The sequence below is a fragment of the Tasmannia lanceolata genome, unplaced genomic scaffold (genome assembly GCF_043159265.1).
Source record: "Tasmannia lanceolata isolate RefF3 unplaced genomic scaffold, GAP_Taslan_0.1 ptg000024l, whole genome shotgun sequence".
NCBI classification, from domain to species: domain Eukaryota; kingdom Viridiplantae; phylum Streptophyta; class Magnoliopsida; order Canellales; family Winteraceae; genus Tasmannia; species Tasmannia lanceolata.
In genome coordinates, this window is record NW_027518701.1 from 17,219,534 (window position 1) to 17,231,221 (window position 11,688).

The following is an 11,688-nucleotide window of genomic DNA, read 5'->3' on the forward strand; positions in this document are numbered from 1 at the left end:
ATAATCAATGTAAATTGGAGAGTGGATTTGATTAATTACTTATAAGGAATGACATCCCTTTGATCTTATTCTTTATTGACCAATTAATCGAATTTTCAACCCAATTCAAGAGTTATTTTAATTAATCAATTTTATCCAAACCCATGGTGGATTCTAACCCTAAGTAATCTTTTATATTGAATTAAGTTTTTTTACACTATTCCAAATTACTTTTGCAATTTTTCAATTTACTTAAGCCCTTAAAATTTAGTTTTCTAATTAAATTAGATAAGTAGTTAATAGAGATCATTAAAATTTGGTACACTTTGCCTAAATTAGGATTTTAAATCAAAAAGATCTTAGTTAAATTTGATTCTTAGATTGAATAGAATATACGCTTATATATAGTGTTGACTCCGAGGTCTAAGTCCACGGAAATCCTGAGTCCATTCCAGGCAACATTATATCATAGCTAGTATTCTAATCGGTAAAAGAATAGGATTGACAACTAGATTTCTCTTCCTTGAGTTCGACCCGTATTTACACGATCCGTGCACTTGCGGTTATTTAATATCTCTAACAAGTTTTTGGCGCCGCTGCCGGGGAAGAGAGTTGCATTAGAATCTTAATTATTCAAAGTGTTAGATTAGTAGTTATTTTTAGTTTAGCTATATTTTTTTTTTATTTGTTTCTTGGCTATCCATCTCTCTTACTTGGTTTTCCTGTGTTTATGAGTGAAGGTTGGGTGCGGAACTCGGCCAATCGACTGGAAAGAGCAAACCGGTTAGAAACGGCGGAAGACATCGCACCAAATCCAAATCAAGTAGTCATGGCGAAAGAACAAGAGACACCCAAGAGTTTGCGCGATCGCTTCTATCCGGCCCGAACCGCGCAACCTTCATGCATACGTCTGCCTGCTGTGCAGGGAAATAATTTTGAACTCAAATCCCAATTCATCACCATGTTACCTCATTTTCATGGGCTACCTTCTGAGGATGCCTATCTATTTCTTAGGGAGTTTGAGGAAGTGTGTGTCCTCATTAAAATGCAGCAACTCTCAGATGATGCGGTAAAGCTTAGATTTATTACTTTTTCACTCAAGGATGGGGCTAAGAAATGGCTCTATGGTCTTCCCACCAATTCTATCACTACTTGGGAAGAATTCACTGTTGCCTTTCTTAAAAAGTTCTTTCCTATGCATAAAACGAATAAACTAAGGAATGACATTCTTCAGTTTAGGCAAAAACCCCATGAGTCTTTTTCCAAGTTCATGGAGAGGTTTAAGGATCTTCTCCAAGAGTGCCCTCACCACGGACTTGACACTTGGCATTTATGCCAAATTATTTATGAGGGTATTGACTATCAAACCAAGCAGTTGTTAGAATCTATGTGCCCAACAGGATTTACATCATATACGGATGAAAATGATGCTTGGAACTTTTTAATTGAATTAGCTGAAAAGACTCGTGAGTGGGAATCAACTCAAGAGAGTGAAAGAGCCATTGGTAAGGGTTTCATTGAGGGTACTGTAGCTAAAGAGGCTCACCTAGATATTCTTATCAAAAGGCTAGAAGCCATAGTGGTTAAGGGACCTTCTCAGGTCCATCAAATTGCACATAGTGTTCCTATGTGCAATTGGTGTCAAGCCACGGACCATGTCATGGAAGAGTGCCCAACTCTTGCTAAATTTGGTAATTCTAATGAAAATGCAAGTGCCATGTTTTTAAATAATCCATATAGTAGCACATATAATCCGGGATGGAGGAATCATCCCAACTTTTCTTGGAATCAAGGGAATTATCAAGGAGGGCCATCAAATTTCCAAGGTCAAGGCCAATTTGGCCAACCTAGGCCCACCTTCCCTTCTATGAATGTTCGACCACCCCTAACCACACCTCCACCTTTTCAAAACCCAATTTTAAATAATGTTTCAAATCAGCAACCACCGGGTTTTCCAAAACAAGGGGAGTCGGCACGCATAACTTCCTTAGAAAAGAGCATAGAACTTCTCACTAGCACTTTCATGACGAGCCAACACAATATGGAGAAACAAATCTCCCAACTTGCCATGGCCTTGCATGAAAGGGAAAAGGGGAAGATGCCAAGTCAACCAGTTCCTAATCCAAGGAATGTGGCCATAAATGGGAATCAACAACCACAGGTAAATCAGTTGAATGCCATGCAACCAAACTTGCCGCAGCAGGAGCCCTCCGATCACTGTAACGCTGTATTTGCTTTAAGGAGTGGCAGAGAATATCAAAGGGAGGAGGGCAGATCCGAACCTTCTAAAGATGCTCAAGAATCTCCAATTAAGGTAAGTAAAGAGTCATCCTCCATTGGTTCAGAAGAAGAGCCCGAACAGGTAAGTATAGAGCAGACAGTTTCTCCACCTGAAAAAGAGTATGTGCCTAAAGCTCCTTTTCCAAGGAGACTTGCTAATAATAAAAATGTGGTTGCTAAGGAGAAAATTTTAAATATGTTTAAACAAGTGCAAATTAATATTCCATTGTTAGATGCGATTTCCGAAGTCCCGACTTATGCCAAAGTTTTAAAAGACTTGTGCACACAAAAGCGCAAGTCTAATGTACCCAAGAAGGCATTCTTGGCTGCAAACATTAGTTCCATCTTGTCTCAACAGATGGTGGCTAAGTACAAGGACCCGGGATGTCCTACCATTGCATGCACTATTGGAAATACTCATATTAATCATGCTCTTTTAGATTTAGGGGCCAGTGTGAATTTATTACCTCTTTCTGTTTTTAAACAATTAGGATTAGGAGAACTCAAACCCACCACCGTCACTCTTCAGTTGGCGGATAGATCAATGAAGAAACCGAAAGGGATGGTTGAGGATGTCCTAGTTAAAGTAGGAGAGTTCTTATTTCCTGTAGATTTCATTGTGCTAGAAACTGAGCCCGTTGCTAATATCAAGGATCAAATTCCTATAATTCTTGGTAGGCCTTTCCTTGCTACGAGCAACGCCTTAATTGATTGTAGAAATGGTTTAATGAAATTAACTTTTGGGAATGCTTCCATGGACTTTAATGTTTTTAGATTAGGTAAGCAACCTAATTTACAAGAAGAAATTAATATGTTGCACTCCTCTCCTGAGACTAATTGTGAAAATATTTTGAATGCAGGATTTGAAGAAGCTCTGGATGAAGAAGGCTTGGAGAATGTAAGAGATATAGGGGACTCCTTTTCTGATGACCTTAGCATCCAACAAATAGAATTTGGAGCATCCCTATCTCCGTCCCTTCCCAAGCCTCCACCCAAAAAGGCCCCACAGTTAAATTTGCCGCCTTTGCATTCAAATTTAAGAAAAGCATATTTGGGTAAGACTTGCACATCTCCTGTGACAATCAAAATGGACTTAAACTCGACCCAAGAAGAAGAGTTAATTAATTTTTTAAAAGAAAATAAGGACTCTACTTGGAAGGACAAGTTTCATTTACTCAGATTGAAGTCCTTTGTTGAGTTACCAAGATCTAATTTAGAAGAGGTCATGGATCTCCGTGAGCCTCTTTATTCAAATCTCTCTTAAAAGAAAAAGGTACGCCCCTCTCTTCTCTTTATTGTCCTTGTTTCTATTTTTGCATGCATTGAGGACACTGCATGATTCAAGTATGGGGGGGTAGCTTTTAGAAACTTTCTTTTCTAATCTTTTCTATAGTTAAAGTTAGAAAATTTCCTTTCTTTTTATTTTTGGTAATTTTTCGCAAATTAGAAAGAACTTGGTATTCTTAGAAAGAAAGTTGTTCTCTTATTTTAAGAAATAAAGTTAGTGGATATTTTAATTTTGGAATTTAAAAAATTAGAAAGAATACTTTCCTTTCTTAGTTTTGTTTTCTTTTGGAATCTTTCTTTTTAAAAGGATTTGAATAAGAAATAGAAATAGAAACTTGCTTTTTATATGGTATAGATAAAAAGGAAAGAAAGGTTGAAACAAAGAAAGAAAGAATAATTTTTAGAAAGTTTGCTTCTTGATTATAGTTTTGATTTGTAGCCTTGTTGACTTGAGCTATTAAGTCTGAAGGGTTTTTATGCCTAGTTCCTTAAAGCCAACTGGTTTCAGAGCAACTGACCGAAAACTCCATACATGGGTCAATTAGAAAGCTTAATAAATCAAAGCATTGCACGTAATCAAAAGTAAAGCTTGAACTCATATGCATCAATGTCTATGACATATGCAAATCAAAGATTAGTCGGACACTGCTTAGTAGCCTGGGTGTCTGGTGCATGCCCTGCATGTCATTCACGCCAAAAGCAGTAGAGGATTACAAAAAAAATAAAAAAATAAAAAATGAGTTCTATTCTTAGAAACTATGGGAAAAGTTGAAAGTATGGTGGACCATATAAATTTGTAAGTTTTCTACGAAGTTTCAGAATCAAATTTCTTTTATGGTACGATTACATTAGAGGCAAGTTTAAGGGAGCAAAGTATGACAAATTCAAAAGAGGATTCCTTGATTAAAATATTTTTCTAATTTTTCCAACTTGGGATAGGATGCAAAGTTTAAGTATGGGGGTATTCTTGTTCTTCTATTTTGAGCAATTTATCAAAGAAAAAGGATTGAAATTATTTTTGGCTTTACTCTATAGTGGGATTTGAAAGAAAAGTTTATTTTTAGAATTTTGTGTGTTTATTCACTATTTTGTTTAACGAGACACAACTCGTCCACTAGGGTAACCTAGAGGTTTAAAGGCTTGTTGCACCTGCTAAGTGCAATCGTGATTCCTACGAAAGTGAGTTAGGATTTTATTTTTATTTTTACTTTTAAGTTTTTAATTTATTTTCTTTTTGTTTGCTTGAGGACAAGCAAAGCTTAAGTATGGGGGAATCTGATAAACACATTTATGTGTGAATCCTAGTGTAGTAAAACATGCATATTTTTATCATTTAAAGTGGTGCTACTAATATTTTGTGTGTTTCTGGTGTTTCAGGGTTATTTATGGATTTTCCTAATAAATGGAGCTAAAGAGATAAAATTCCAAAGAAAAATTCACGTGTGAAGACAACCACGGAATAACTACCATTTGTGGAATCATCAAATGGGAGGTTGGGATCATTTTATAAAGACGATTAGGAGTGCAATCAAGTTACATCAAGGCCCACAAAATGGACGGTTAGATTATTCTATAAAGTGGGTGCGAACTTGGATTTTTGGAAATGGTGGGATCCACTTGATAAGAGCCCACGTTTTTACACCCTTGTTTTATTACCAGGGACACCTAGTGTAAATGTACACTGGCGATGGGTGTCTTTAGTAATAAAAGGGGTGTAAATATTGCTTCTTTTTATTCATGGTGGGACCCATTCTCCCATGCAACAACAACATCAGCCCACGTTTGTGTTCTATTTTCTAATATATTATATTATAAGTGGTACCCAATTGAAAAAAAAAACACTAAGAGCAGCCCACGTATTCATCGGATTTATATGCATGCAATCCATTCATCCAGACAACACTAGCATAGCAGCCATGATTTTATGCAAAATAGAAAGTTTCCAAAGCCATCGACCACTTGCTAATTTGAATGCACCGACCACTCATCAAAGAAAATCATATATGCAAGCTTGTTTATACAACATGCAATCCTTCACGTTTTTGGTTGGAAAGTTTCTATATTGTATAAAAAGTGGGACCCACTAGAGTTATACAAAAACCATGCAAACTTTGATTTCCAAAAGCAGCCAACGGTTTTGGATTAAAAATGGTAATTGCTATGTGATTCATATATTATATAATATACCTATGGGACCCACATGCAATTACAAAACATATGCAAATCTTTACATTTCTATTTCACCTACTTGCACTTGCTCTCACTATTTCTAAATATTGCAACCCATGGGATAATCCGAACCGTTGAGATAAGCATGACATCATGGCTGATTTCAAAATAGGCAAAGCCGTAGCCATGTTGGGAATTTTTGAACCAAAATAGAGATTGTCTTATGAAAAGTGGGACCCACTTGATATTTTCTCATTCCTTTTGTCATTATATGCATGATTGTTTTATACATATGTGGCTACTAATTTGTTTTACTTGATTCCACTATAATATAGGTGGGACCCACAATGAAGGAGAGAAAGTTGCCAAAATTCCCAACCATTCTCCCACGTAAAAAATAAGGGAAGAGGCAAAAAGTCAACAGAAACTTACCCAAAGCAAGTGCCAAGTTGCTAAAATTCTGATAAAAGAAAGAAGAAGCTTGCCATTACAAATAAATGGTGGAAGTTGCAGAATTATCAATTACAGGTGTGATTGCCAAAAATACAAAAGAGATGCCAAGGTTGTGTCTTTTCTTGGGGATAAAAATAGAAGGGGAAGAAAGCTACATAGGGGAAAAAAGAAGACATTCTTTTCACTCTATTTTTTTTCTCTTTTTCTCTCCACTACTCTCAAGCTCTCTCCCTTAGGTTTTCTTGTTCTTTTCATGCTCTTTTTCTTTTCTACTCTCAACCAAGGATCAATCATCCACCATTCAAACTCAAGGTGACATTAAAGCTTGAAGGAGGAAGATGCAACCAAAGTTGGAGGAGAAAAAGACTAAGTTCTATTTAATTTTTGTTATTTATTTTAAGTTCAATTTCATGTAATTTTGTTTCAATTCAAGTTAGTGAAGAAGTAATTAGTTTTTGTTTAATTTTCTTTCAAGTTCTATATAATCAATGTAAATTGGAGAGTGGATTTGATTAATTACTTATAAGGAATGACATCCCTTTGATCTTATTCTTTATTGACCAATTAATCGAATTTTCAACCCAATTCAAGAGTTATTTTAATTAATCAATTTTATCCAAACCCATGGTGGATTCTAACCCTAAGTAATCTTTTATATTGAATTAAGTTTTTTTACACTATTCCAAATTACTTTTGCAATTTTTCAATTTACTTAAGCCCTTAAAATTTAGTTTTCTAATTAAATTAGATAAGTAGTTAATAGAGATCATTAAAATTTGGTACACTTTGCCTAAATTAGGATTTTAAATCAAAAAGATCTTAGTTAAATTTGATTCTTAGATTGAATAGAATATACGCTTATATATAGTGTTGACTCCGAGGTCTAAGTCCACGGAAATCCTGAGTCCATTCCAGGCAACATTATATCATAGCTAGTATTCTAATCGGTAAAAGAATAGGATTGACAACTAGATTTCTCTTCCTTGAGTTCGACCCGTATTTACACGATCCGTGCACTTGCGGTTATTTAATATCTCTAACAGGCAACATAGTATCCGAAGTGACATTGTAGCCGAAGGAAACATAGTAACCGAGGCTACATTGTATCAGAGGCGACTTTATATCCGAGGCAACATTGTATCCGATGCGACTTTCTATGCAACGACGACAGAGAATCCGAAGCGAACTAGTATCGAAAGCAAAATAGTATGCGAGGCTACATCATAACCGAGGCGACATTATATCCGAAGGCAATATAGTATCCGAAGCGACATTGGAGCCGAACGGCTACATTGTATCCAAGGTGACTTTATATCTGAGATGACATTGTATCCGAAGCGATCTTGTATCCGAAAGCAAAATAGTTACAAGACTACATTCTATCCGAGGCAACATTATATCCGAAGGCAATATACTATCCGAAGCTACATTGTACCCGGAGGGAGCATGGTACCCGAGGCTACAGTGTACCTGAGGCGACTTTATATCCAACGCAACATTGTATCCAAGGCAACATTATATCCGAAGTGAATTTGTATCCAAAAGAAAAATAGTATCTGAGGTTACATTGTATTCGAGGCGACAATATATCCGAAGGCAATGTAGTATCTGAAGCAACAATGTAGCCGAAGGGCAATATTGTATCCGAGGTGACTTTATATTCGAGGCGATATTATATCGGAAGGCGACATTGTAGCCGAAGGCAACATAATACCCGAGGCTACATTGTATTCGAGGCGGATTTATATTCAAGGCAACATTGTATCCGACGCGACATTCTATACGAGGCGACATAGTAACCAAAGTGACCTGTATCCGAAAGAAAATAGTATCTGAGGCTAGATTGTATACAAGGCGACATTATATACGAAGGTAACATAGTATCCGATTCGACATTGGAGCCGAAGGGCAACATTGTATCCGAGGTGACTTTATATCCGAGGCGATATTGTATCTGAATGCGACATAGTATCCGAACTGACCTTGTATCGGAAAGCAAAATAGTATCCGAGGCTACATTGTACCCGAGGGGACATTATATCCGAAGGCAACGTAGTATCCGAAGCGACATTGTAGCCGAATGCAACATAGTATCCGAGGCTACATTGTATCCGAGGCGACGTTATAACCGAGGCAACATTATATCTAAGGCGACATTGTATCCAAAGCGACCTTCTATTCGAAAGAAAATAGTATCCGAGGCTACATTGTGTCTGAGGCCACATTATATACGAAGGCAACATAGTATCCCAAGTGACATTGTAGCCGAAGGAAACATAGTAACCGAGGCTACATTGTATCAGAGACGACTTTATATTTGAGGCAACATTGTATCCCATGCGACATTGTATGCGACGACGACAGAGTATCCGAAAGCAAAATAGTATGCGAGGCTACATCGTATCCGAGGTGACATTATATCCGAAGGCAATATAGTATCCGAAGCGACATTGGAGCCGAAGGCCTACAATGTATCCGAGGCAACTTTAAATCTGAGGCGACTTTGTATCGGAAGGCGACAAAGTATCCAAATCGACCCTCTATCCGAAAGCAAAATAGTTACGAGACTACATTGTATCCGAAGGCAGTATACTATCCGAAGCTACATTGTACCTGGAGGGAGCATAGTTCCCGAGGCTACATTGTACCTTAGGCGACTTTATATCCAATGCAACATTGTATCCAAGGCGACATTGTCTCCGAAGCGACTTTGTTTCCGAAAGCAAAATAGTATCTGAGGTTACATTGTATTCGAGGCGACATTATATCCGAAGGCGACGTAGTATCTGAAGCGACGTTGTAGCGGAAGGGCAATATTGTATCCGATGTGACTTTATATTCGAGGTAACATTTTATCTAAGGCGATATTGTATCCGAAGGTGACATAATATCAGAAGGCAAAATTGTATCCGATGCAACATTGTATCCGAGGCGACATTATAGCCGAAGGTAGCATAGTATCCGAAGCGACATTGTACCCGAAGGCAGCATAGTATCCGAGGCTACATTGCATACGAGGCAACTTTATATCCGAAGCAACATTGTATCCGAGGCGACATTGTATCTGAAGGCAAAATACTATCTGAAGCGACCTCGTATCCGAAGGGGAAATAGTATCCAAGCGACCTTGTATCCGATGGACATTGTAGCCGAAGCCAACATAGTACCCGAGGCAGCTTTACAGCCGAGGATAGATTGTATCCGTAGGCGACATAGTATCCGAAGCTACCTTGTATCCAAAAGAAATAGTATCCGAGGCAACATTGTGTCTAAGGCGACATTATATCAGATGCGACATTGTAGCCGAAGGCAACATCGTATCCGAGGCAACAGCGTATCCAAGGCGACGAGGGCAACATAGTTTCCGAAGGGAAATTGTAGCCGAAGGCAACATAATATCCGAGGCTACATTGTTTCTATGGCGACTTTATAACAGAGGCAACATTATATCCAAGGCGACATTGTATCCGAATGTGACATTGTATCCGAAGCGACCATTTATCCGAAATAAAATAGTATCCGAGGCTACATGGTATCAGAGGCTACATTATATCCGATACGACATTGTAGCCGAAGGCAAGATAGTATCCAAGGCTATCTTGTAACCGAGGCAACTTTATATTCGAGGTGACATAGTATCCGAAGTGATTTTGCATCCGAAAGAAATATTATCTGAGGCGATATTATATCTGATGGCTATATAATATCCGATGCGACATTGTAGCCGAAGGCAACATTGTATCTGAGGCTACATTGTATCGGACGCAACAACGTATCCGTGGCTACATTGTATCTGTAGCGACATTATATCTGAATGTGAGATAGTATCAGAAGCGACCATTTATCCGAAATAAAATAGTATCAGAGGCTACATGGTATCAGAGGCTACATTATATCCGATGCGACATTGTAGCCGAAGGCAACATAGTATCCAAGGCTATATTGTATCCGATGCCACTTTATATTCGAGGCAACATTTTAGCCGAGGCGATATTGTATCCGTAGGTGACATAGTATATGAAGCGAATTTGTGTCCAAAAAAAATTTATTCGAGGCTATATTGTATTTGAGGCGACATTATATCCGATGGAAATATAGTATTCGATGCGACACTATAGCGGAAGGCAACATTGTATCTGAGGCTACATTGTATCGAATGCAACAATGTATCAGAGGAAAAATAGTATCCGCGGCTACATTGTATCTGTAGCGACATTATATCTGAATGTGACATAGTATCAGAAGCGACCATTTATCCGAAATAAAATAGTATCCGAGGCTACATGGTATCAGAGGCCACACTATATCTGATGCGACATTGTAGCCGAAGGCAACATAGTATCCAAGGCTATATTGTATCCGAGGCAACTTTATATTCGAGGCAACATTGTAGCTGAGGCGATATTGTATCCGTAGGTGACATAGTATCTGAAGCGATTTTGCATCCGAAAAAAATTTATCCGAGGCTATATTGTATCCGAGGCGACATTATATCCGATGGCAATATAGTATCCGATGCGACATTGTAGCCGAAGGCAACATTGTATCTGAGGCTACATTGTATCAGAGGAAAAATAGTATCCGCGGCTACATTGTATCTGTAGCGACATTATATCCGAATGTAACAAAGTATCAGAAGCGACCATTTATCCGAAATAAAATAGTATCCGAGGCTACATGGTATTAGAGGCCACACTATATCCGATGCGACATTCTAGCCGAAGGCAACATAGTATCCAAGGCTATATTGAATCTGAGGCAACATTATAGCCGGGGCGATATTATATACGTAGGTGACGTAATATCCAAACCGATTTTGCATCCGAAAGAAATATTATTCGATGCGACATTATATCCGATGGCTATATAGTATCCGATGCGACATTGTAGCCGAAGGCAACATTGTATCTGAGGCTACATTGTATCAGACGCAACAATGTGTCCGAGGAAAAATAGTATCCGAGGGAACATTGTATCTGTAGCAACATTATATCCGAAGCGACATTGTACCCGAAGGCAACATTGTATCTAAGGCGACTTTATATACAAGGCAACATTGTATCCAATGCGACTTTATATTCGAGGTGACATTATATCCGAAGCCAACATAGTTTCTGAAGCTACATAGCATCCGAAGCGCCATTATAGAAGAAATCAACATAGTATCTGAGGCTAAATTGTATCCAAGGCGACTTTATAATCGAGACAACATTGTATCCGAGGCGACATTATATCCGAAGGCAATATAGTATCCGAAACGACATTGTAGCCGAAGGCAACATAATACCCGAGACTACATTGCATTTGAGGCGACTTTATATCCGACGCAACAATGTATCCGAAGGCGACAAAGTAACCGAAGAGACCTTGTATCCGAAAGAAAATAGTATCCGAGGCTAAATTGTATCCCAGGCTAAATTGTATCCAAGGCGACATTATATCCGAAGGTAATATAGTATCCGATCCGACATTATAGCCGAAGGGCAACATTGTATCCGAGGCGACTTTATATCCGAAGTA

General features: G+C 38.1%; 1 protein-coding gene across 1 annotated transcript; it reads left to right on the plus strand.

The window, feature by feature from the left end:
• Positions 1 to 808: 808 nt before the first annotated feature.
• On the plus strand, positions 809 to 4,958 carry LOC143857100 (uncharacterized). The gene is made up of 5 exons (XM_077367373.1): positions 809 to 1,579; positions 2,141 to 2,341; positions 2,618 to 3,038; positions 3,120 to 3,314; positions 4,924 to 4,958. The coding sequence occupies exons 1-5, from the start codon at positions 809 to 811 to the stop codon at positions 4,956 to 4,958; spliced, it is 1,623 nt and encodes a 540-aa protein (XP_077223488.1).
• The last annotated feature ends 6,730 nt before the right edge of the window (positions 4,959 to 11,688 follow it).

What these genes read in the sequence shown, in the direction of transcription:
- LOC143857100 (XM_077367373.1), top strand. Translation starts at nt 809, where the DNA reads ATGGCGAAAGAACAAGAGACACCCAAGAGTTTGCGCGATCGCTTCTAT. An exon ending in CAGAAGAAGAGCCCGAACAG is followed by an intron (nt 2,342 to 2,617) that starts GTAAGTATAGAG and finishes TTGTCTCAACAG; the next exon opens with ATGGTGGCTAAGTACAAGGA. An exon ending in CTTTAATGTTTTTAGATTAG is followed by an intron (nt 3,039 to 3,119) that starts GTAAGCAACCTA and finishes TTTTGAATGCAG; the next exon opens with GATTTGAAGAAGCTCTGGAT.